This window comes from Cydia strobilella, chromosome 9 (assembly GCF_947568885.1).
Source record: "Cydia strobilella chromosome 9, ilCydStro3.1, whole genome shotgun sequence".
In the NCBI taxonomy this organism is placed as follows: Eukaryota; Metazoa; Arthropoda; class Insecta; order Lepidoptera; family Tortricidae; genus Cydia; species Cydia strobilella.
Window position 1 is genome coordinate 15,374,642 of NC_086049.1, and position 27,307 is coordinate 15,401,948.

The window sequence follows — 27,307 nt, forward strand, 5'->3', positions numbered from 1 at the left end:
TCTTCAATCACGCGATAGTGGGTAATTTTTTAGAAAATAAATGATCATGTAAATATCATTCTTTGTTTTTATCCCTATTCACCCTGTCATCCCTATTTACCCTGATAGACTGTACATATTTATCATACTACCTAATTTTCTTTTATTTTGCGCAAAATGGAGCAAATTAGTATTACTCGACCGTGTGCCGATAAAGGCAATAAATTTCATTCATTCGTTCAAATCACTCAATACGCCAACATAAGCATAACCACAGAGATCTATTTCCGGTAAACACAAACACACTTGATTTTGTTTGGGGCAGGTGGACATTGAAAAACTTTCAAGCGTATTCATATTTCGCGGGTAGCTTTGTTTTTCAACGGTGGCGTAAACGTAACAGCCCCATTATTCCTTACTTGTGCTTAGGATATAAGCCAAAATGATAGACCTTTTCATGCCCTTTCGGGCATTTCTAAAGTTGGATAATGTTACTATTGACAACAACGTGTTTCGGATGCATTACAAAGTGACAGTGATTATGCTGCTGGTTTTCACGCTGTTGGTGTCTTCGAAGCAGTTCTTCGGGGATCCCATCCACTGTATGGGCGATAGTGATAGCGATAAGGACGCCATAAATAGTTACTGCTGGATCTATGGGACCTACACGTTGAAGAGCAGGTTAAAGGGTAAAGTTCTTGTTTTTTCATCTGGCCTCAAGTTTTCTGGCCAACAAACAAGTTCAGGGATTAAATTGTATGTTTAAAAACTGAGACTGATGTTACCTCAAGTCTTATGTGATTGAATTATAAGAAATAAGGCCCAATTCTATCGAAGGAAAGTCCTGTTTGTCCTGTGAGTTAAAAACAGTTTTTTTGACTAATTTAATTAAACTTAAAATTCAAAAATATTTACAATAGCTCCTAGTGCACATCTAGATTTATTAATGGTTCTATTGCAAAGCAAGTTTATTGTAGCATATTTTCTTAGTATGTAGGTATTAAGGATTCTGAATTCTGAATAAATTGAAAATATGGGTGTTTATAATAGTCACCTGCAATAATTTACGGATTGAATATATAGATCATACTGATATGATATGATAATCTCCTATAATCTTTTATGTAACTGTGTATTCATCTTGTGTCATTGCTATTAGGTATTGAAGGCACTCACATGACATACATTGGCGTGGGCACCGAGATGGGCGGGAAGGAGGACCGGAAGGAGGACCGGATTGAGCACACCTACTACCAGTGGGTCTGCTGTGTGCTGCTGGGCCAGTCCGTCATGTTCTACACACCGCGCTATCTCTGGAAGCTCTGGGAAGGGGGGCGGCTGAAGGCGCTAGCTTCTGATTTGGGTGAGTAGTTTTAAAGATTGTTGTAAGATGGTGCTGTTATCAATGTAGGACTCCAAATTATCTTTTTAATGTTTATTGCATTTTTTCCTGATACTATAATGGATTAAGATATATTCTATCTCTTAATTCATAGCTAAACTTTAATCAATCATAATCATTGATTTTTGATGAAATTTTGTTGAAAGATTTGGATGAAATTTCTTATGCACCAGATGGACTTTTTTTTCTGAATGGATTCCTTGTTTTTGAGAATGATTTTTGAGACAATGACAGTTGTTATCCCAAGTAAGAGCTCCAAACACCACTTTGCTAAACTTATTTAATGAATCCCTAAACCAAAATTATTGTTTTCAGCTAGCCCCATGGTGACAAAGGACTGGCATGAGTACCGCCGCGGGGAGCTGGTCTCGTACCTGTCCCACACCAACATGTACTCACACAACATGTACGCCCTGCGCTACGCCTTCTGTGAGATTCTCAATCTTCTCAATGTGGTTAGTAAGCAATTATTTTTAGGATTTATTCATAAACCACCATTATATGTTTACACAACCTTATTGTTTTTGTCTATAGATCAGGTTTATGTGTAGATATTTTAATCTCTTTATCCATATATGTATATCAATATTTAATACCTTGACTGTACTCAAGACTCAATAAAAAAAAATTACTCTGCTTAGCTTCACTAGATGGCGTGGCGCTGCATGCGTACATTATTAGCCATTACTATGGGCCAGTTACACCAACGTTAATTATTAACACATTGAGTGCCAGGAACCCACTCGGCAAGTTCTCTGTTCGTAGTCACTTTTCTCTACAAAGCGGAAAAATGCTGGGATCGGCTACGATCGTAGCGCTACGAAAATGTTGGCAGTGAATGAGTTAGGCCAAGCTAAGTTGGCAGCGATTTTGATAGCCCAGACTGTGCAAGTGTTATTTTAAACGTCAAATGTCTATGAAAAATTTCGGATTTTAAATAACACTTGCACAGTGGGCTATCAAAATCACTGCCAACTTAGCTTGGTCTAACTTTAACGGACTGATCAAGATAACTCAGCTGAGAAATATGAAACTTCCTGTACAAAGATTAGATAGCAAACTTTTGACAGATTTGATTTACCCTTAAGTGGATCTGATTCTAAACAATCAACATCTGGCTATCAGAACAGATCAATCACAGTTTAGTTGTTTGTTGATAAACATACTCATTAATAATTTTCCAGGTGGGGCAGATGTTTCTCTTGGACATATTCCTGGGCGGCGCGTTCCGCAACTACGGCGCCACTGTCGCAGCCTTTACGCGCGTCCCGAAAGATCCCACCGACCTCACCGACATCGACCCCATGGACCGATACTTCCCCAAGATCACCAAGTGCATTATCCGCCGCTACGGACCCTCGGGAAGCGCGGAATTAAGGGATCGTATGTGTGTTCTACCTTTAAACATAGTCAATGAGAAAATTTTTGTCGTTATTTGGTTTTGGTTCATCTTTCTCACTTTCATCTCTACCTTGGCTGTTCTCTTCCGTGTACTGGTGCTATCGGCTCGCCCTCTCCGCACCGTCATGATGATGGGCCTCTTGAGACACGTGAAACGGAGCACCGTCACCAGAATTGTGAAGCGCTTTGGCTTCGGCGACTGGTTCGTCCTCTATTTGCTGGGCAAAAATGTGAATCCACATGTCTACAACGATTTAATTCTAGAACTGTCCAAAGAATTGGAGCATCGTAATAATTACCCCACTATTTAAGGCTACAATGTAGATCAGTCTTCATAAGTTACTTCTAAGTAGTTTTAATGTGTTAGTCTTGCCAAATATAGCAAATTTAATTGTGACATCTTCAACCAAAAGGTACCACATTGTCGCTTGTCAATAAGGTTGATTTCAAATTGAAGCTATATGGAAATAGCGCCTTATTGACAACCGACAATAAGTACCCTTTTGATTGAGAATGGCACAATTTATGTTTAAAGACATTAGTTATAGACTTTTTTTTTTATAAGTTTTGTGGTAAAACTTGCAATTTAAGAATAGGCTATTAGCAAACACTCAAAATTATATATGTTTTAATATTAATAGAATAGTTCTATGATAATTTATGTGACAAACATTGGCATTTATGTAAAGACTGATCTAGATGCAAAACTTGATCTCTTGATTTTGGTTCAGTACCTACCTATTAGTCAATAGGATGTTTAATTAAGTCTAATTCTTAATATCTAAGTACAGGGTATTTGTTGATAGATATTTAGGTAACATAAATTGTTGTACTTTTTGATGCAGATACGTGATACACCTGCCTTATAAGTATTAGAATAAAATAAGAATTTAATTTACTCAGAATAATATGTAATCCTGCTATAGAATTAATTTGCTCCATTATTAGACCAACACCTGACATAATTAGGCTCTTTGAAATTCGAAATTTATATTCGCAATTTTGGTACTATGCCATATCGAAAAAAAAATTGATACAGCTAAAATGAGTGACATATAATTGTAAAAGGAAAGTGATAGAAATAATAAGGTTATACAGGGTGGGCCAATGATAAATGCATTTTAACGAAAGACGTCAATACGAAAAGAGAATTTATTACTGGCCCACCCTATACATATATTTAAATAAATTGTATATGTACTCAATTGCAAAATTGCAGTTTGGTACACACTTTGGCAGGAAAATACAGTCAACGTCAAAGATATGTTAACATTTTTCGCCTTTTACAAAGGAAGGTGCAAAAGTGTAAACAATATCTTTGACATCCACTGTACAAATTTGAAATCCTCAAATTTATTGAATATTGCCTAATTACCTATTTGCTGATTATTAATTTAATTGATCCTTCATTGTTTTGCTAATCATTTTGGAAGTTCCAAATTTAATTGTTTTTGTTTATTTTCCCTCAAAATAAAAGTATTATTGTTATTTCAGAAAAGTTTTGTATTTCTTATTTTCATTATAAAATTTGTTACAAGAAAGTTTATTTTGTTTCTCACCTATTACTATTTTTAACACGCTGAACCAAAGCACACTCATATTTATTGCCAATAAGAGGAAAGAGTGAAAATACTATCTCATACTTTTTAAGTGTTTAAAAAATCGGCTGGCAGTGTATTTACAAAAAGCTAATTTGGGACAGAATCAAAAATACGTGGAACTAGATTAAAATGCGTTTTTTATTAACATTGCTACTATCAGTTACAATGTGTCTGGATAAGTCAATTTTGCATGTGCAACTATTACATAGCTATTGTAAATACATTTTACATTACATGAATAAGTTGTGGAACAAGATGTAAATTTTATTATCTAAAACATTGACTTAGTCTGGCTCACCACAAACGTTGAAAATGGCAACAATTTTTTACTTGAAACACTGGAAACCCTAAATATTAAAAAGTATCCTTGCATCTACAAGCAAAATATAATCTACAAATCATCAGGTGACTACTGAAACTCAATAATTACTATCACAATTTTACACATTCACTGCCACCCAGCCAAACAAGATATCTGTGCCAGGTCACATACATTTTGCATAGAGTAACTTATACGGAGTTATATCTATCTTTGCATTTTGTAATGTAAAGCTGTAGTACAATGATCCTGACTGTCTGGCCTGGGAACAAAATCATAAAATACCCAATAGTCAGGTTTTCGGCATTGAATGTGTCAAACACAAAAGTAGTCATCCAGACGCCATGTCACCAGTGTCAAAACTAAAATTGAACTTTATGCATATGCATGTAGGTCTATGTTGCTCTGTGGTCTATGACCGATTAATCAGTCTTTGGCATTGAACCTACGCGCTACGGTGCATATATATTGGTCATTGACGTCCAAAAGGTTAAGAGCCATGCTAGTACCAAAGTAAGGCTAATTTATAATAAATATTTTTTGTACCTAATTAGTGAGTTTTGGTTGTCAGCTGACATAATAATAGATACTTATTTTCTGATGCATAATAAAATATACTAAAAAGTCAGCCTTGGGGGCAGCAAAAATAGAGAACAATGCTTATTTTTCGAAGTTTATAGAGCCTGAGAATTTTACAAAAAAATATATTTACAGCACTACCCGGAGCAGCCTCTGCAGCCACAGTGCACACACTCCACAATACGGCCTTCTTCCAACTTACTCTTAGGCACTCTGCAAATACAATTAGTCGCAAAATTCGTGTCCCGAGTCTGTATACATCTCAAACAGCACAGATTCTCATAACCTGTCTTCTTCCATTTGGCAATTAGGTTAGCGTCTGCAATCTTCTCATTAAGGCAGTACTGATACAGCTCGCGGCTGATGGCCTTACGTCGATAGAACAGGTCGTAGATGTAGCGAGATTTCTGGTGGTGGATCTTGAATATGGGCCAGAGTGATTCTTGTTTACGCTTCCCTTCGTGAGGCTCAGTTTCAGCTATAAAATATATTGATTTATTAAAATAAATTTTATAGATACTCGGCTAATACAAGGTTCTGTAATAATGTTAAATAAGTGGGTAAATAAACGAAGTGTTCATACCTTCGCGCATCTTCTGTTCCAACTCTTCTAGCGTTGGCTCGATAAGCTCCCAGCCCTCTGGGGGTGACTTACGACTGCGGCGAACTTTTGGCATGCTGCTTCTTGTAGTTTATCTAAAGCAGAATAAAGATGTCGAATAAAACGGTAGAAAACAACACGAGCGATGATATAAAAGCGTCCCAAAGCGATATTTTTGTCACGTAAGTGTCAATGTCAACTGCTCAACTGCTGTGTCAAAACTGTCAAAGCTCAAACGTCATGTAGGGAGCGTTCGGATATGGTTCGGATTATATTCATTCCACTACTATTCCTCATAAGTAATGTTCAAAAGTTGAATCGACTAAGAAAAAATTGATTTTAATATGTCTTTCCCATCACGGAACAATGGTTAGACCTGTACCGCTGGCTATATTTTGACCCCTAGGTTATAAAAATATTAAAGTCAATTCTGTTTTCGCTTATGAATACTTTGTTAAGATGTAAATCTTACATTTTGTTTTGTGTCATATATATAATTTGCTTTTCTAGTAATTTGTTATTTTGTGGTAATTATTTTTTATTTTGAATTATTTTGGAGAAAAAAATATTCGAGAGAAAACATGTAACTGTGTTGCATTTAGGATAGTGTTTTTAGTGTGAAAACATAGTTTGTGTCAATTACGTCCACTGCAATCTGATACTATGTCATAATATTCTAAATGACACAAAAAAAAATTAGAGTTAAAAAAAAATACTTAGGTCGAATTTAATCGTTTAAATAGGTCCATTAAATGATTTTGTGTCTTATTAAGGCATAGCTTCATAAGATATTTGATGATTTTTATGTAACAGGCTGTCACCGTTACAAAAGAATATTAAAGATATTAGAGTTTACATCTTATTAATTTGAAATGCGGGATAAATAAGATGTATGAATTTGTGTCACTTGCATCCACTGCTTAAACAAATATTACAAAAATATTATTTGCGTTCGAACGAAGCTAGCGGGCGGTCTGAATGGGCAACGGAGGCCGTGCAGGGTGGGGCCGCGGCGTGACCTTGCCGTACGCAACGCATGTTTACTTCGCCTGTGCGCCAAATTAACGCAACTTATTCAAAGAAGTTACGCAAACAACACAACAACAAGCAACAAGCAAGCAAAGAATGCGTCGAATTATCTTTTACCTATTTAAAACTTATAGATATTGTACAATGTCACCATTATGCAAAAGAACTGTAAGTACATGTTTGATTTGCGAGCGAGCTGGCAACATTGCGCAGGGAAATCTTAAAAATATCGCGTTTACGTGAACGCCACATACATTTGTGACAGTGATAGGGAAAAGGTACCACTAAAGTAAAATTTGGTTATTAATACCGTGACTTTCTTTCATTCTTTGATAAAAAAAAATTGCTATTTATGCAACAAGTGCGGAAATCATCTTTACGCACGTGTATCATACAATGTTTTACTATGCATTGTGCGAGTAAATAAAAAAACATATCATGGCAAATAAGTTTAATTATTATAAGGAGTGTTTTAAATCGACACGAGTTGCGAATTACCTATTCGCACGTGTATCGTACGTTTTACAGTACATATGGCCCTTTAAACTTTCGACATATGCACGGTAAGTGCTCTTTTCCGCACTAGTGCGAGAAAGTAGCACCATATGTACTGTAAAAAAAAAATGAAAACAAAAAGCACTAGTGCGGAAAAGCAGTACTTTCCGCACGATATGGCTCCGTAGGAAACGCACTTTTCGAGCACATGCATTGTAAAAAAAAATATAGGACTGTGTCTCCTAAACCATGCGTCGTAGCGCAAAAATAATAAAATTTTCGCTCCCCTTTAAGAAGCCCCTAATTAAGATTTAAAAACGCAAAAAAGAAAAAAAGAGGAAAAAATCTTTATAGGGCTGTATCTCCTAAACCGTGCGTCGTAGCGCAAAAATAAACGTTTCGGTCCCGTTTATGTAACCATTAATTTATATTTAAAAACAACGCAACAAAAAAAAACAAAAAAAAAACTTTATAGGGCTGTATCTCCTAAACCATCGTAGCGCAAAAATAATCAAATTTTCGTTCCCCTTTATGGAACCCCAAACTAATATACAAAAAACACAATGAAAAAAAAAACAAAAAAAAAATCTTTATAGGGCTACATCTAAATCGTGCATCGTAGCGCAAAAATAATCAATTTTTCGTTCCCCTTTAAGAAACCCTTAATTAATACTAAAAAAAAAAACAGGAAAAAATCTTTATAGAGCTATATCTTCTAAACCGTGCGTGGTAGCGCAAAAATAACAAAACTTTCGTTCCCCTATACGGAACCCCAAAGTAATATACAAAAAACACAATGAAAAAAAAAACAACAAAAAAATCTTTATAGGGCTGCATCTCCTAAACCGTGCATCGTAGCACAAAAATAATCAAATTTTCGTTCCCCTTAAGAAACCCTTAATTGAAACTTTAAAAAAAACCAGGAAAAAAACTTTATAGAGCTATTATAGCTATATATATAGATATAATATCTCCTAAACCGTGCGTGGTGGCGCAAAAATAATACAAGTTTCGTTCCCCTTTATGCAACCCATAATTTATATTTAAAAAAAAACGCAAAAAAAATCATTATAGGGCTGTATCTCTTAAACCATGCGTCGTAGCGCAAAAATAATAAAAATTTCGTTCCCCTTTATGAAGCCCCAAAGTAATATACTAAAAACACAATGAAAAAAAAGAAAAAAATAAAAAAACTTTATAGGGCTGTATCTCCTACACCGTGCATCGTAGCGCAAAAATAAATAAAAAAAAACCCCTTTAAGAAACCCCTAATTAAGATTGAAAAACGCAAAAAAGAAAAAGAGGGAAAAAAATCATTTTAGGGCTGTATCTCCTAAACCGTGCGTCGTAGCGCAAAAATAATAAAATTTTCGTTCCCCTTTACGGAACCCCAAAGTAATATACCAAAAACACAATGAAAAAAAAAAAAAAATTTATAGGGCTGCATCTCCTAAATCGTGCATCGTAGCGCAAATAATCAATTTTTCGTTCCCCTTTAAGAAACCCTTAATTAATACTTAAAAAAAAAACAAAAAAAAAACAGGAAAAAATCTTTATAGAGCTATATCTCCTAAACCGTGCGTGGTAGCGCAAAAATAACAAAATTTTCGTTCCCCTTTACGGAACCCCAAAATAATATACAAAATACACAATGAAAAAAAAAAAAACAAAAAAAATCTTTATAGGGTTGCATCTCCTAAACCGTGCATCGTAGCGCAAAAATAATAAAAAAAAAACCCTTTAAGAAACCCGTAATTAATACTTAAAAAAAAAACAAAAAAAACCAGGAAAAAAACTTTATAGAGCTGTATCTCTTAAACCGTGCGTGGTACCGCAAAAACAATAAAATTTTCGTTCTCCTTTATGCAACCCATAATTTATATTTAAAAAAAACGCAAAATTTAAAAACAAAATCTTTATAGGGCTGTATCTCCTAAACCATGCGTCGTAGCGCAAAAATAATAAAATTTTTGTTCCCCTTTATGCAACCCATAATTTATATTTAAAAAAAAAACGCAAAATTTAAAAAAAAAACATTATAGGGCTGTATCTCTTAAACCATGCGTCGTAGCGCAAAAATAATTAAAAAAACCCCTTTAAGAAACCCCTAATTAAGATTGAAAAACGCAAAAAAGAATAAGAGGGAAAAAATCATTTTAGGGCTGTATCTCCTAAACCGTGCGTCGTAGCGCAAAAATAATAAAATTTTCGTTCCCCTTTACGGAACCCCAAAGTAATATACAAAAAACACAATAAAATAAAAAAAAACAAAAAAAACTTTATAGGGCTGTATCTCCTAAAAGTCGTAGCGCAAAAATAATCACATTTTCGTTCCCCTTTGTGGAACCCCAAACTAATATACAAAAAACACAATGAAAAAAAAACAAAAAAAAAATCTTTATAGGGCTGCATCTCCTAAATCGTGCATCGTAGCGCAAAAATAATCAATTTTTCGTTCCCCTTTAAGAAACCCTTAATTAATACTTTAAAAAAAAAACAAAAAAAAAAACAGGAAAAAATCTTTATAGAGCTATATCTCCTAAACCGTGCGTGGTAGCGCAAAAATAACAAAATTTTCGTTCCCCTTTACGGAACCCCAAAATAATATACAAAAAACACAATGAAAAAAAAAACAACAAAAATAATCTTTATAGGGTTGCATCTCCTAAACCGTGCATCGTAGCGCAATCTCTTCTTCCTACCCTTATCCCACGTTATGTGGGGTCGGCACAACATGTTTTTCTCTTCCATTCTCCTCTATCTTTCGTCACCTCAGCACTCACTCCTTTCTTTCTCATATCCTCTTTTACACAATCCATCATAATAATAAAATAATAATAAAAAAAAAACCCTTTAAGAAACCCGTAATTATATAATATATAATAATACTTAAAAAAAACAAAAAAAAACAGGAAAAAAAACTTTATAGAGCTGTATCTCCTAAACCGTGCGTGGTACCGCAAAAACAATAAAATTTTCGTTCCCCTTTATGCAACCCATAATTTATATTTAAAAAAACGCAAAATTTAAAAAAAAAATCTTTATAGGGCTGTATCTCCTAAACCATGCGTCGTAGCGCAAAAATAATAAAATTTTCTTTCCCCTTTATGAAGCCCCAAAATAATATACAAAAACACAAGAAAAAAAAAGAAAAAATAATAACAAAAAAACTTTATAGGGCTGTATCTCCTAAACCGTGCATCGTAGCGCAAAAATAATCAAATTTTCGTTCCCCTTAAGAAACCCTTAATTAAGTTTTAAAAACCTAAAAAAGAAAAAGAAAAAATCTATATAGGGCTGTATCTCCTAAACCGTGCGTCGTAGCGCAAAAATAATCAACTTTTCGGTCCCCTTTATATAACCATTAATTTATACACAAAAAAACGCAAAAAAAAGAGATTTTTTTTTATAGGGCTTGATCTCCTAAACCATGCGTCGTAGGGCAAAAATAATTAAATTTTCGTTCCCCTTTATAAAACCCCAAAGTAATATACAAAAAACACAATGTAAAAAAGAAAAAAAAAACAATAAAAAAAACTTTATAGGGCTGTATCTACTAAACCGTACGTCGTAGCGCAAAAATAATCAAATTTTCTTTCCTCTTTATTCAACCCTTAATTTATATTAAAAAAAAACGCTTTCACTAAACTGCTGTAACTCGGAAACTTAGAATCCACAAAGGGGACTACTAAATTATGACACATATTAAAGCCTGACCAGTAATATATGATCATTGTCAAGAGGGCGCTGTTCATTCTCATGTATAGGGTGACAGTTCAGTATAGTATGAAAAAATATTGTATTTAATGAACATCATCATCATTGTAATTAATGTTGCTTGCCACGCTTAAACATAACAAAAATCGCAATAAATTGCGTCTTAAAATAAACTTAAAAAGTCTACTAAAAATCGAAACAAAAGTATTTTTTAAGTCGCTGATTTGACATTCTCAATCAAAAGGTAGGTACCACTTTGTCGTTTACCATAACGACGAAATTTGATTATATCTTTATACAAATAACCTGTCAGAGAAATTGGTACCTTTTGATTAGGAACGTCACAAATGTTGGTCAGTATGAGGAGTGCAGCCTACAGTTTATTTTTAATTATATTTATATACCTACTACGGTAAGATTGATAAGACAATGTAATTATGCCTCCGAATGAAATAAATACACTGTATCGCAAAACTAAGTGGCGAGACAGCTCATAATGCCATCTCTTTCACTCTTGGTTGGTCTTAACAAGGGTAAAGGAGATAGTATTAAGATCTCAGTCGCCAGCTGATATTGCGGCAAGTATAATGAGCACCCCACCCGCGTAGGTACCCTTCCCCGCGCACGCCCTTCTTGCTCAATTGAGTTTTATTTTGCCAGATAGTAAAAAAACCGTGGATCAAAATGACCCAAATTATGAATGATGTCTCAATGTGGTATTATAATATTGTAGACGTAAACTTAATAATATGAATTTTTTTTTGTGGCAGATACAGGGTGTTAATTAGAAAAATTTTTTTTTTAAATAAAAGCGGTGGATGAATTTGACACAGATTTGTTTGAATAACATATAACAATGTTCTGTAAAGTACAACACTTCACTTATCGACTCTAATATTTTTTTAGGCGTTTTAGGATCAATATTAGGTATTTATTAAATGCCATTATAGCCGTGGATGAAAATGACACAAAATGCGTGTGTACGTCGGAAGCCACTTTGCCTTTACAGGGAAACAAAGAATTTCGTCTCGAATATTTTTTTTACAGAATGCTGATTGAAAAAAGAAATACCTAAATTTCTACCTAAGCAAATACCTAGGATGACACAAAATATAATTTTTAGGTTTAGTATATGGTCTGGAAACTATATATAAAAAATAAGCAACATTAATATTCTTATAACCTCAGAAGTTATTGGTACAGGTCTATGGTGTTCCGGACCTTTGGAAGGCGTGCGCGGGCCTTGCCCGTGTCACGGGCACAGACAGTGAATGTGTGCGTACTAACCAATACTAACTTTGAAATGTAATTTAGACTAGAAGCATGAATCTAGTATAACTGGATCGGTCATGAGGAGTGGGGGAAAATGACCGAACGGGATAGTCTTATGTATCTTTCAGTAGGAGTAGCAGAGAAAGCGCTGTTATTGTTTGTCCTTGTCATAGTTTCACTTTTTCACCGCTGCCACAACCGAGGTTGTGGCAAACAAATAAGTACGTGACATGTCATGTTTGTTCGTTGCTTGTTTAATTATCGTTGTTTTGTATGAAATTGTGCTTTCTCTTATGAAATATAGTGATGGTTAGCGTTTTGAATGCTTGAACTTTGATAAAATACTGGTGAATTGTTCTGTAATCGGCTGTAATAGTCGCTCTGAGCAAAAATATGAGATCATAACCTTTCACACGTAAGTACGGTATTTTACACCTTCCTCTTAATGCAATATGTGAGAATAACATCGTAAAATTACGTTACACTCAAAGCAATGTAGAATCAAACGATTTCAATAAAAATATCACAATTATTTACGCAAAATAACAAAACATTATTTGTAAAATTATCCGCCCAAATTACGTAGGTAGGTAAGAGTCTGAGGTCAGCCATTTTTAAACTTCTTCTTAATTTAGCTGCATAACAATAATGTTAGGGATACCAGATGAAAATATCATAATTTTATGGGTAATTTTGACCTCGAAGTTTTTTCGTACTTCTAATTCCAAAAAATAAATAAACAAATGTTGTGAAGATTAAATGTGGTGTACATTAATTGGTGTGATTGCGATTTGTGATTTCTTTAAATTAAAACCCATAATATATTTTATTTTACGTTTTATTTACTAAACATGTTTAGTTTTTAACCACCTGCGCGAATTATAGGAGGTATTTCATTGTTTATACGCCTAAAAAGAACGGCCCATTGACATTTTATTTAACAATTTTTTAATACCGTCAAACAAGCTAACTTTGCCTCCAGGGTAATCGCCCCAACGTGATATCAAATATTGGGGTAATTTTTACCAATATGGTATCCCCACGTTTATGACGTCATCTATGTCTATCCCTTACGGGCGCACGCGTATAGCTGGTCTATGTAATGCTAGGTCTATGACTAGAAGGTATTTATTATACGTATATTATATTAATGGTAATAACGATGTCAATTAATTTTATAACATTTTCTACAACATTCTTGGTACAACAGCGTCTGGTTACTGATCACTGAAACCATGAATCATGAATATAATTATAGAAATGTGCATTGGTAGCAGTGTTGGCCGAACGCTAATGCCATTAACCATTAAAAATTAACAATTAAAAAGGTTAATGGCCATTAACCATTAGCCATTTAATTCGGATTAAAGTTAATTCGGATTAAAGTTAATTCGGATTAAATTTTTGAGACGTTAATGGCCATTGAAGTTAATTCGGATTAACTTTAATTCGGATTAACTTCAATGGCCATTAAAGTTTCTAAAAATTTATTAGAATTACTCTCAATTGCATCAACGTCTAATAAAATTACATTCGTGATATTTTAAAATGAGACAGCAAAATGACCCTGACTGAACCCTGGCAGTAGTAGCAGTACCTACCTACTACCTAGTAGAATTCTGGTTTGGTGCAACACAGACATACGCGGTTTTGGTCATTTAAATCGTCTTGATGAGCACTTCGGAGAGCCGTACCCACGATAGAGCTGATGCTGAACCCTGGCAGTACCTAATGGATCTAAGGTTTGGTGCAACATAGGCACACGCTGTTTTAGTCATCCGACTCGTCTTGATGAGCACTTCGGAGAGCCATACCCATGATAGAGCTGATGCTGAACCCTGGCAGTACCTAATGGATCTAAGGTTTGGTGCAACATAGGCACACGCTGTTTTAGTCACCCGACTCGTCTTGATGAGCACTTAGGAGAGCAGTACCCATAATGGAGGTGATGCTGAACCCTGGCAGTACCTAGCGGAACTAAGGTTTGGTGCAACATAGGCACACGCTGTTTTAGTCATCCGACTCGTCTTGATGAGCACTTAGGAGAGCAGTACCCATGATAGAGCTGATGCTGAACCCTGGCACTACCTAGTGGATCTAAGGTTTGGTGCAACATAGGCACACGCTGTTTTAGTCACCCGACTCGTCTTGATGAGCACTTAGGAGAGCGGTACCCATGATAGAGCTGATGCTGAACCCTAGCAGTACCTAGTGGATCTAAGGTTTGGTGCAACATAGGCACACGCTGTTTTAGTCACCCGACTCGTCTTGATGAGCACTTAGGAGAGCAGTACCCATAATGGAGCTGATGCTGAACCCTGGCAGTACCTAGTGGATCTAAGGTTTGGTGCAACATAGGCACACGCTGTTTTAGTCACCCGACTCGTCTTGATGAGCACTTAGGAGAGCAGTACCCATGATAGAGCTGATGCTGAACCCTGGCAGTACCTAGTGGATCTAAGGTTTGGTGCAACATAGGCACACGCTGTTTTAGTCACCCGACTCGTCTTGATGAGCACTTAGGAGAGCGGTACCCATGATAGAGCTGATGCTGAACCCTGGCAGTACCTAGTGGATCTAAGGTTTGGTGCAACATAGGCACACGCTGTTTTAGTCACCCGACTCGTCTTGATGAGCACTTAGGAGAGCAATACCCATGATAGAGCTGATGCTGAACCCTGGCACTACCTAGTGGATCTAAGGTTTGGTGCAACATAGGCACACGCTGTTTTAGTCATCCGACTCGTCTTGATGAGCACTTAGGAGAGCAGTACCCATGATAGAGCTGATGCTGAACCCTGGCAGTACCTAGTGGATCTAAGGTTTGGTGCAACATAGGCACACGCTGTTTTAGTCACCCGACTCGTCTTGATGAGCACTTAGGAGAGCGGTACCCATGATAGAGCTGATGCTGAACCCTGGCAGTACCTAGTGGATCTAAGGTTTGGTGCAACATAGGCACGCGCTGTTTCGGTCATCTGACTCGTCTTGATGAGCACTTAGGAGAGCGGTACCCATGATAGAGCTGATGCTGCACCCTGGCAGTACCTAGTGGATCTAAGGTTTGGTGCAACATAGGCACACGCTGTTTTAGTCATCCGACTCGTCTTGATGAGCACTTAGGAGAGCAGTACCCATGATAGAGCTGATGCTGAACCCTGGCAGTACCTAGTGGATCTAAGGTTTGGTGCAACATAGGCACACGCTGTTTTAGTCACCCGACTCGTCTTGATGAGCACTTAGTAGAGCGGTACCCATGATAGAGCTGATGCTGAACCTTGGCAGTACCTAGTGGATCTAAGGTTTGGTGCAACATAGGCACGCGCTGTTTAGGTCGTCCGACTCGTCTTGATGAGCACTTAGGAGAGCAGTACCCATGATAGAGCTGATGCTGCACCCTGGCAGTACCTAGTGGATCTAAGGTTTGGTGCAACATAGGCACGCGCTGTATTGGTCATCTGACTCGTCTTGATGAGCACTTAGGAGAGCGGTACCCACGATAGAGCTGATGCTGAACCCTGGCAGTACCTAGTGGATCTAAGGTTTGGTGCAACATAGGCACGCGCTGTTTTGGTCATCTGACTCGTCTTGATGAGCACTTAGTAGAGCGGTACCCATGATAGAGCTGATGCTGAACCCTGGCAGTACATAGTGGAAGTAAGGTTTGGTGCAACATAGGCACGCGCTGTTTTGGTCATCCGACTCGTCTTGAGGAGCACTTAGAAGAGCAGTAACCATGATAGAGCTGATGCTGAACCCTGGCAGTACCTAGTGGATCTAGGGTTTGGTGCAACATAGGCACACGCTGTTTTAGTCATCCGACTCGTCTTGATGAGCACTTAGGAGTGCAGTACCCATGATAGAGCTGATGCTGAACCCTGGCAGTACCTAGTGGATCCAGGGTTTGGTGCAACATAGGCACACGCTGTTTTAGTCATCCGACTCGTCTTGATGAGCACTTAGGAGAGCAGTACCCATGATAGAGCTGATGCTGAACCCTGGCAGTACCTAGTGGATCTAAGGTTTGGTACAACATAGGCACACGCTGTTTTAGTCACCCGACTCGTCTTGATGAGCACTTAGGAGAGCAGTACCCATAATGGAGCTGATGCTGAACCCTGGCAGTACCTAGTGGAACTAAGGTTTGGTGCAACATAGGCACACGCTGTTTTAGTCATCCGACTCGTCTTGATGAGCACTTAGGAGAGCAGTACCCATGATAGAGGTACTGCCAGGGTTCAGCATCAGCTCTATCATGGGTACCGCTCTCCTAAGTGCTTATCAAGACGAGTCGGGTGACTAAAACAGCGTGTCCCTATGATGCACCAAACCTTAGATCCACTAGGTACTGCCAGGGTTCAGCATCAGCTCTATCATGGGTACTGCTCTCCTAAGTGCTCATCAAGACGAGTCGGATGACTAAAACAGCGTGTGCCTACGTTGCACCAAACCTTAGTTCCGCTAGGTACTGCCAGGGTTCAGCATCAGCTCCATTATGGGTACTGCTCTCATAAGTGCTCATCAAGACGAGTCGGATGACTAAAACAGCGTGTGCCTATGTCGCACCAAACCTTAGATCCATTAGGTACTGCCAGGGTTCAGCATCAGCTCTATCATGGGTATGGCTCTCCGAAGTGCTCATCAAGACGAGTCGGATGACTAAAACAGCCTGTGCCTATGTTGCACCAAACCTTAGATCCATTAGGTACTGCCAGGGTCCAGCATCAGCTCTATCTTGGGTACTGCTCTTCCAATTGCTCATCAAGACGAGTCGGATGACTAAAACAGCGTGTGCCTATGTTGCACCAAACCTTAGTTCCGCTAGGTACTGCCAGGGTTCAGCATCAGCTACATTATGAGTACTGCTCTCCTAAGTGCTCATCAAGACGAGTCGGGTGACTAAAACAGCGTGTGCCTATATTGCACCAAACCTTAGATCCACTAGGTACTGCCAGGGTTCAGCATCAGCTCTATCATGGGTACTGCTCTCCTAAGTGCTCATCAAGACGAGTCGGATGACTAAAACAGCGTGTGCCTACGTTGCACCAAACCTTAGTTCCGCTAGGTACTGCCAGGGTTCAGCATCAGCTCCATTATGGGTACTGCTCTCATAAGTGCTCATCAAGACGAGTCGGATGACTAAAACAGCGTGTGCCTATGTTGCACCAAACCTTAGATCCATTAGGTACTGCCAGGGTTCAGCATCAGCTCTATCATGGGTACTGCTCTCCTAAGTGCTCATCAAGACGAGTCGGATGACTAAAACAGCGTGTGCCTATGTTGCACCAAACCTTAGATCCATTAGGTACTGCCAGGGTTCAGCATCAGCTCTATCATGGGTACTGCACTCCTAAGTGCTCATCAAGACGAGTCGGATGACTAAAACAGCGTGTGCCTATGTTGCACCAAACCTTAGTTCCGCTAGGTACTGCCAGGGTTCAGCATCAGCTCCATTATGGGTACTGCTCTCCTAAGTGCTCATCAAGACGAGTCAGGTGACTAAAACAGCGTGTGCCTATGTTGCACCAAACCTTAGATCCACTAGGTAGTTCCAGGGTTCAGCATCAGCTCTATCATGGGTACTGCTCTCCTAAGTGCTCATCAAGACGAATCGGATGACTAAAACAGCGTGTGCCTATGTTGCACCAAACCTTAGTTCCGCGAGGTACTGCCAGGGTTCAGCATCAGCTCCATTATGGGTACTGCTCTCCTAAGTGCTCATCAAGACGAGTCGGGTGACTAAAACAGCGTGTGCCTATGTTGCACCAAACCTTAGATCCACTAGGTACTGCCAGGGTTCAGCATCAGCTCTATCATGGGTACTGCTCTCCTAAGTGCTCATCAAGACGAGTCGGGTGACTAAAACAGCGTGTGCCTATGTTGCACCAAACCTTAGATCCACTAGGTACTGCCAGGGTTCAGCATCAGCTCTATCATGGGTACTGCTCTCCTAAGTGCTCATCAAGACGAGTCGGGTGACTAAAACAGCGTGTGCCTATGTTGCACCAAACCTTAGATCCACTAGGTACTGCCAGGGTTCAGCATCAGCTCTATCATGGGTACCGCTCTCCTAAGTGCTCATCAAGACGAGTCGGGTGACTAAAACAGCGTGTGCCTATATTGCACCAAACCTTAGATCCACTAGGTACTGCCAGGGTTCAGCATCAGCTCTATCATGGGTACCGCTCTCCTAAGTGCTTATCAAGACGAGTCGGGTGACTAAAACAGCGTGTCCCTATGATGCACCAAACCTTAGATCCACTAGGTACTGCCAGGGTTCAGCATCAGCTCTATCATGGGTACTGCTCTCCTAAGTGCTCATCAAGACGAGTCGGATGACTAAAACAGCGTGTGCCTACGTTGCACCAAACCTTAGTTCCGCTAGGTACTGCCAGGGTTCAGCATCAGCTCCATTATGGGTACTGCTCTCATAAGTGCTCATCAAGACGAGTCGGATGACTAAAACAGCGTGTGCCTATGTTGCACCAAACCTTAGATCCATTAGGTACTGCCAGGGTTCAGCATCAGCTCTATCATGGGTATGGCTCTCCGAAGTGCTCATCAAGACGAGTCGGATGACTAAAACAGCCTGTGCCTATGTTGCACCAAACCTTAGATCCATTAGGTACTGCCAGGGTTCAGCATCAGCTCTATCATGGGTATGGCTCTCCGAAGTGCTCATCAAGACGAGTCGGATGACTAAAACAGCCTGTGCCTATGTTGCACCAAACCTTAGATCCATTAGGTACTGCCAGGGTTCAGCATCAGCTCTATCATGGGTACGGCTCTCCGAAGTGCTCATCAAGACGATCTAAATGACCAAAACCGCGTATGTCTGTGTTGCACCAAACCAGAATTCTACTAGGTAGTAGGTAGGTACTGCTACTACTGCCAGGGTTCAGTCAGGGTCATTTTGCTCTCTCATTTTAAAATATCACGAATGTAATTTTATTAGACGTTAATCCAAATTGAGAGTAATTCGGATTAATTATTTGACTTTCATGCCCATTGAAGTTAATCCGAATTAAAGTTAATCCGAATTAACTTCAATGGCCATTAACGTCTCAAAAATTTAATCCGAATTAACTTTAATCCGAATTAACTTTAATGCAATTGGTTAATGGCGGAACTAATGGTTAATAAAATTGATCAATGGTTAATTAAAATTAACAATTACGGCCAACACTGATTGGTAGGGTAGATATCAATTTCACCTGCAGTACTTACTGTATTAGTTGGCTCACGTAATTATTGCCTTTGGTCGTTCCCGCAACTTGGAATTCGATGAAGAATGAGCTCATCATCGTTAACGATTACGAAATCGCTTGATTTACAATTGCAACTAGGTAGTAATAAAATTATCTGTTAGAAATGTTAGAATCAAACATCGTTAGGGTCCATACACATATTATTAATCTGTGGGTCCATACCAAATGATGTTGATTTTATTTATTAACTTTTTTCGTACGTTCTGATTGCTATTATGTCTACCAGCTCTCGGACCTCGGACTATATTTATTCTTATTTCTTATTAACCTAGCTAGCTAATACAAAACTAGGTAGCCAAGCGGCCAAAAACCTTTTAAAGAATATTCTTAAAAAAATTAAAAACAAGTCTGCACAAAAATACGGTATAGAAACGTAGGTTGAATTTATCCAAAGTTCCAAACAACATAAAAGTTTTTTTTTCTTTTGTTTTAAGTAGGTATGTCCAGGGTCTATCAGAATTAAAGGTATAACCATGTATACCGCGATAAAGGTAGGTGATAAGTTTCGCTTCACTAACCGCAGAAATGAGTTTTGTGATCAAATAAAAGGGTGCCGCCGGCCAAACTGCACTCGTATCGTATCGTAACATACGTATAAATAATAATGAGCGATATTCATCATATTCATGCCATGCCCGATCGATTATAGAATTTTCGAGGTAGGTAATTAAAAACTCGCCAAGTCTGTACGCAATTTACCTGTGGCATGTTTGGTGTGTGAATAACGGGTCCCACCTATCTACATGGAGTGTTCGCTATCGCGGAGCGCCGTCTCTGTCTATCACGACCCGCACGGTTAGGTGCGAGCGAGCGAGCGACAATTTACGTGCCTTGGCGAGGAATGCGGCGCTCGCGCAGCGCAACCTCCGACGACAACAAGCCAGTCTTTTCGCTCGGCCCCGACGGCCATCTAGTGTCCGCTCCTACAGTCGGGAGCTATTCTATACGGCATTTGTCAAACTATGAGTGAAACCTACGTCTCCACAAGTGTTAGTTTATTGTTGATAAGTGTATGATATCGTAACGGTTGTCGGCGAGGTTTGTGGCATGTTTTGTGAAAGTTGACGGAGGTTGTTAAGGAACTTCTGGTGTCTTGCGTAGATATAGGTAAGACGTGTCTGTTTTCTGTTTGTGTCATGAGATGACGTGAAGCTTGTGAAGGCTTTCCCGGTTCGTGCCTTTCTGTACAATTACTTGTACAATTTGACACCTGGTTAACGGGTTAACCCCGGGTTAGTGGGATGGTGCAAGTAGTGAGTGTTTTAGTAGGTTAATACGTGTCTTTTGTTAAGATACCTACTTTGTATGTACCTGTAGTTTTTTACCTGCTGTGCAATGAAAATACATACAAATAGCACATAGCTGTGGCTCACGTATACCTTTGTCGTAGGTACCTATTTTCCATCTTTATTGTCAGTCGGATTGCCTTTCGTACACTCTTGTTTTTTAAGAGTTACTGCACCTTTATTTCTATTTCATAATAGGTGTACTTGGTTGGATACCAACCGATTCCATTGATTGCTGTGCTGACCTACCTACCTAAAATAAATCAGTGCCGAGTATGTACCTACCAATCTACCTAAAATAAATCAATGCCGAGTATGTACCTACCAATCTACCTAAAATAAATCAGTGCCGAGTATGTACCTACCTACCTACCTAAAATAAATCAGTGCCGAGTATGTACCTACCTACCTACCTAAAATAAATCAGTGCCGAGTATGTACCTACCAATCTACCTAAAATAAATCAGTGCCGAGTATGTACCTACCTACCTACCTAAAATAAATCAGTGCCGAGTATGTACCTACCTACCTACCTACCTAAAATAAATCACTGCCGAGTATGTACCTACCTACCTACCTAAAATAAATCTGTGGAGATCAAAAACGTCCTAAACTTAAACAAAACAACCAACGTCCGTATTATTTAGGTAACCTATGTACTTAGTTATCTACTAAATAGGTAATTAAGTAGCTACCTATTTCATTTTCACATTGATTTTGGGTCAAAACTGTGTGGTCTTCCAACTTCCAAGGTCACCTACTTTTTTAGCTAAAGACGTGCTAGTCGTGCTGTTCGAATACCAAAAACACCCATTAAAAACCGGCCAAGTGCGAGTCGGACTCGCGCACGAAGTGTTCCGTACCATTACGCAAAAAACGGTAAAAAAATCACGTTTGTTGTATGGGAGCCCCACTTAAATAATTATATTATTCTGTTCACTTTGCAATGTAAAAAAGCAATGAGATCAGCAAAATGTAAAAAAAAAAACAAAATCATGCAAAGAAACTCGAAAAGATCTGCATTAACTTTAAATACATGACCTTCTGCCCCCGGCGCTCGCGCACCGCCTGATCGTAAATAAACCCTAGATGTGTGCAGTTTTATTTAGGTATGTAAATATCCTCCTATATGACTCCTATAATAAAGATCGAGGTATATAAGTTGAATAAAGTCTAAGGAAAAAACGTGCCTCGGAAATCAAGAAAATTTAATACTCGCACGTCTCGCACAGATGGCGCTACTACCAATACCAACCTTTGGCCTATTCTCGGCTAGATGGCGTTAACGGTTTCGTTTGTTATTTAACAATTTTAACATATCAGTGAAAGAACATGGATCAAAATCATATAAATATAATATATACAAATAAAAAAAACATTTAAGTATCCAATATATATACATTTATTGATATTTTTATTTTTAGTTTTAATCGTATATATGGCAGTAAATTTACAGTGACTACAAAATTCACTATGACATTACCCTGTATATTATCTTTGCCTATAATGTTATACAGATAACCCACCCTTGCTACATTGTAAGTACTTACAGGAACCTGAATTGCAAGGCAGCATTGCACGATTTTTTACGCATGACACGAAGCAATGGCCTCTGCAGGAGATAACATAGAATTAATTTGCGATAGGTGGGTAGAAACGAGTTTCGTCTAGGTTTGCTGAACTTATATAGATGTCGTCCTGGCGATAACTAATAATAGTCGTATTTACGATCAAAGTAATTTTATTCATGGTTTTCAGCTTCATAGTGTGACATTCTGACATTGCTAGTATTCGTAGTACCTAGTTCAGGAATGACAGTAAAATTGAGCCCTCTAGTAGGTTGGGACGTATATATTATGTATGTTATGAATACCGTACAATATAGCGGAATCCTATGTTGGAACTACCTATATCGTTTACATGACCTTTTCTTCTACCTGCATGATAAACCCAGGGGGTCTATTCAGCTTCTCACGTAAGTAGGTACAATTTTCCGCCATTTATTCCGGTTCTCAGCAGCATCTGACACGTTCTGCTCCTCAATCATTTAGACCATTTTGAAATGCTCGCTGAACATACCTAATCTACATGGTCGTTTATTCCGTACTTACCGCGCTAACCCTTTATACCCAGGTACAATACGAAACCTTACGGGGTTTGGGAACAGGAGTCCCATAGTTATTACCCAACTCCAACTTGTTTTTCCGCGATAGAGATCCCTCTAGGTCTTTTACAGGCTCAAAACACGTAAAGCCCAGATTTTCGAACTAAAACTATCGTGAGACATATTTCAAAATATTTGCATAAGTACGGTTTCACTCACTATTATTTTTAGTCGCTTTTGGCGACATGTTGCCCAGATTTTCCTCAGGACCTTGAAAGAGGCTCCGGTTAGAAAATAATCGATAATTGATAGTTCGTCTCAGCTAATCTGTTGTCTCACGGTCAACAATACCGCATGAATCCGCTGACGACAGTGTCGACGTCAGGTCACGACTTTCCTATTCATCCGTATTTTTAAATCGTGCAAGATGGTTTTGTTTGTAAAACTGCTTTTGAACCATAATAAGACTAAGAACTCTTCCTTTATCGGCTACTTTGATGAGTTATATAGAGCTGAGAACAGATCTATGATGTTTACAGATATTTGTGTTTGTTATGGTCTATGATGCTGCTATTTCGTTGACCAGAGAAAATCCAAAACGTAAGTTTCGCCCAAAGGGCACGGAGAGCATCCTTAACGTCCTTAACAAACTTAGTCCTACTTTGTCACCTACTTTAGACCCTTGTTGGATATCTGAGTCGATATCAAATGTTGGAAGCCTGTCAACTGTTCCGGTCCTTTATCTAACTAGCGACCCGCCCCGGCTTATGGGTTTTGCAACCCTATAGCCCTACACAATAAAATTGGAAATTTTGAAAAATTTGCTTTGCCTTTTTTGCTTTTTGGTTGACTGGTAGAGAATGGCATCAAGTTCGCCTTTTGTAAATTGGTCTTTTGTGCAATAAAGTTTAAATAAATAAACAAGTTATATAGGTACAGTCAAAGAATTTAATTTCAGTACCATTTCGTACCTTGTCACAGTGACAATCAATATGACAGCCGCGCTAGAGACCAAAAGAGACCACATACTATTGTCACTGTGACAAGGTATTAAATGGCACTGAAATTAAATTCCTACGTGTATTTTTGAAACAGCTCCTGTCCGGCAAGAAATTGTAGAAATTAAAAAGTCGCAATACTGTAGTGTCGTCCAGTTTTCTTACAATGATTTGAAAGGGACAACACTACAGTATTGCCACTTTAATTTCTACAATTTCTTGTCGGACTATACTCGACAAACTAATAATAAGGACTAGTTTTGATAGAAACTATATATAACGCTAACACTGATTTGGTCACGTCTTTATCTCAATCTCATAGCCAAAGAGGTATAATAAGATGCCGAATATAATTTGGCATGATATTATGAGTCGTGTCATGAATAAAAGTACCGCTTGACACAGAAAAACTATCGGTGTTATTGTTAGGTTTTTGCGTACGCGCACCGGCTTGATGGGGCTTAGAATGACGTCACGCTGAGATCGCCGCCATCGCCGGTCACATAGAAAACAAAAAAAAAGTAGTAGGTATTAGTTTTCTATGGCCGGTCAGGTATTAACAGCAGGCTTAGCACGTGAGCGCCGCAACAGGATCGATCGCGCTAGATAGACTACCCGTCCCTTCATGGGTTTGATCGTTCGATTTTTTTTACAGATAGCGCAAGCATAGATTCTCGTTTGTACCAAGTATCATTTTATTGGAATTGTATGGCGAAACCCCTTAAAACAAAACTAGGAACAGAAGGAAAACTATGCTGGCCCCATCCATAAACCTTTGAAAATGAGCAACCACATTAATTCAGTTAGACAAAGAGGCTAATCTTGCGCGCGAGATACTGTCGCGGCGCACTCGCGCTAAGACTATAACGACACTAATAGCTGAACATTGGTAGTTCTTATATCCATGCAATAAGGTTTATGATACCTCGACAGGGTGGGCCAATGATAAATGCATTTTAATTTTTTTTATTAAATAATCAATTTTTATGTTTTTAAATAAAAATTATAATTAGAATTTGGGATAAAGAAATAAATTTTACGTTTTAAAAATTAAATCATCAAGATGTCGTCCGTAGCGGTTGCGGCACTCTTCCAGTCTTGCTTGTAAAATTTGAAAGACTCGTGTTAAGAGATTTCCTGGCTCCGAAACTTCACGAATCGTATGGTTACAACAACAACACATGGTTTTTCAGCAAGACGGGGCCACCTGCCATACAAGTAACGTGACCCTGGAAGTTTTGCGTGAAATGTTTCCTCAAAAATTGATATCGAGGCGAGGTGACATTGCTTGGCCTTCCAGGAGCCCTGACTTAACTTCGGCAGACTTCTTTTTGTGGGGTTACTTGAAGAGTAAAGTGTATTCCAATAATCCGACAACCACAGCAGAATTAAAGGAGAATATTCGTCAAGAAATCCAATCAATATCTCCGCAACTTCTAACGAAAGTCTTTCAAAATTTACAAGCAAGACTGAAAGAGTGCCGCAGCCGCTACGGAAGACATCTTGATGATTTAATTTTTAAAACGTAAAATTTATTTCTTTATTCCAAATTCTAAATATATTTTTTATTTAAAAACATAAAAATTGATTATTTAATAAATAAAAATTAAATGCATTTATAACTGGCCCAACCTGTATAAGCCGAGTGCAGTGAGCAGAAACATACTGTAAACTCCAACCTGCTCATGGCCTAATAAGGTTGAACAGAGAAATGATACCTCATTTGATTTTCTAACTAACACGCGCTTCATAGTTGTGTCTAGTTCTGTTCTAATCCTGCTGAGTTCATCATCTAACGGTGGCGGTGGCGGAGGCGCCCACGTATTTCCAACGCGCGAAGGCCTACTTTCCTTACCGAGTTACCGACTTCGTTTAGCGCGGAAACCGCCGTCCGATTTGGCTCGCACTTCCTAATCCTATTTCTACAAAATTCAAATTATTAACAGAACTAAAGGCCGTCACAGACGGAGCGATAATATATATCAAAGATAGATATAACTCCGTAATAGATGGTTACAGTCTAAGGAAAAAACGTGCCTCGAAAATCAAGAAAATTTGATTCTCGTTCAGAGGGCGCTACTAGCTTTGGCTTACTGTCGTATAGATGGCGTTGACGGTTTCGTTTGTTATTTAACAATTTTAACGCACATCAGTGAAAGAACATGGGTCAAAATCATAAAAATAATTATTGCAAATAAAAAAAATCATTTATCCATATTTAAATACATTTTATCGTATTTTTATAAATCTTTATTTTTAGTTTTAAAGTGTGTCGACAGATGGCAGTGAATTTACTGGGGTTACAAAATTAACTATGAGAGTACCGCTCTAGTATAAGTTACTCTATGTATATATTAATATGCCAAATCCACATGGTGGTCCAATATTAGAACCGACCTAGAGAACCTGACCATAGCAGAAGAGACAACCCAGAACCGACTACTCTGGCGCAAAGTGACAAGGAGACCCGACCCCACGTAGGTGGGATAAGGGAAGGAAGAAGAAGATGCCGTAAGATACCGGAATATATCTTATAGTATAGTTATAAAAGCAACACACACTATACAACGATACAAAATATATATCGCATGTCTGTCTAGCACCTACATTGTGAGAGAGACGAAACATACCTATAATATTGCTATAAGATATTGTAATATACCAAAAATATATATTATATGTATATATTATAGTGTCGTGTGTGGACTCTGTCAAATAGTACGTAAAATATATCGTAAGATGCCTTGCTATATCTTTTGGTATAATATTATCGCTCCGTCTGGGACAGGCTTAATAGGAAGCGTCCATCTGATGTACCTCCTACCTACCTAGTCTTAATAGTGTTGTAACAATTGATATAATTAAGCGTAGAGAATTAATTTCTTTGTACGTCGTTGCACAATTGAAATAACAGCCTTCCAGCGTCGCGTAGGAAGAATACTCAATTGTTATTTTTTCGAATAATGCCGCGAAATAAATCACCAATACATTTTTGCTGATTTATTCCGGCTTTGCTTTTTGTGCGAATAATATATATTGGTTAGTTACGAAATTGGAGTCAATTTGCCAAAGCAATTTAGCATTTCGCGGTAAAAAGATAGCGTTTATAACCTAAAATTGTTACGTAAAGCGGAGATTTGCTAACGACTAAATGGCTAAGTAAGGTCTTTTCGACCGGCATCCCGTCGCAGCCGTCGCTAAATCGGCGCGAATGGACGCACGGCATTCCTTTCGACTAGGCTGTCCCTAATGTACT

At 38.3% G+C, this 27,307-nt stretch overlaps 3 protein-coding genes across 3 annotated transcripts in view; 2 read left to right on the forward strand and 1 right to left on the reverse strand.

Annotated features, from left to right (window-relative positions):
- The first annotated feature begins 274 nt into the window (after positions 1–274).
- Positions 275–4,323, forward strand: LOC134744358 (innexin inx2-like). The gene is made up of 4 exons (XM_063678136.1): positions 275–668; positions 1,139–1,342; positions 1,697–1,836; positions 2,566–4,323. The coding sequence occupies exons 1-4, from the start codon at positions 422–424 to the stop codon at positions 3,091–3,093; spliced, it is 1,119 nt and encodes a 372-aa protein (XP_063534206.1). The 5' UTR covers positions 275–421; the 3' UTR covers positions 3,094–4,323.
- Positions 4,324–4,379: 56 nt separating this feature from the next.
- Positions 4,380–6,071, reverse strand: LOC134744359 (protein BUD31 homolog). Its single transcript, XM_063678137.1, has 2 exons — positions 5,865–6,071; positions 4,380–5,759 (listed from the first exon to the last, which is right to left on the reverse strand). The coding sequence occupies exons 1-2, from the start codon at positions 5,956–5,958 to the stop codon at positions 5,419–5,421; spliced, it is 435 nt and encodes a 144-aa protein (XP_063534207.1). The 5' UTR covers positions 5,959–6,071; the 3' UTR covers positions 4,380–5,418.
- A 14,453-nt stretch (positions 6,072–20,524) lies between these two features.
- Positions 20,525–27,307, forward strand: part of LOC134744361 (unconventional myosin-XV) — a 136,221-nt gene continuing 129,438 nt past the window's right edge. Inside the window, exon 1 of the mRNA XM_063678142.1 lies at positions 20,525–20,770. The gene's annotated coding sequence lies outside the window, so the exon portion shown is untranslated. The remainder of the gene's footprint in view (positions 20,771–27,307) is intronic.

Bases quoted from the DNA above. Each gene is read 5' to 3' on its own strand.
- LOC134744358 (XM_063678136.1), top strand. From the start codon at position 422: ATGATAGACCTTTTCATGCCCTTTCGGGCATTTCTAAAGTTGGATAAT. The intron at 1,343-1,696 runs GTGAGTAGTTTT...TATTGTTTTCAG, and splicing joins GGCGCTAGCTTCTGATTTGG to CTAGCCCCATGGTGACAAAG. The intron at 1,837-2,565 runs GTTAGTAAGCAA...ATAATTTTCCAG, and splicing joins TTCTCAATCTTCTCAATGTG to GTGGGGCAGATGTTTCTCTT.
- LOC134744359 (XM_063678137.1), bottom strand. From the start codon at position 5,958: ATGCCAAAAGTTCGCCGCAGTCGTAAGTCACCCCCAGAGGGCTGGGAG. The intron at 5,760-5,864 runs GTATGAACACTT...TATATTTTATAG, and splicing joins GGAACAGAAGATGCGCGAAG to CTGAAACTGAGCCTCACGAA.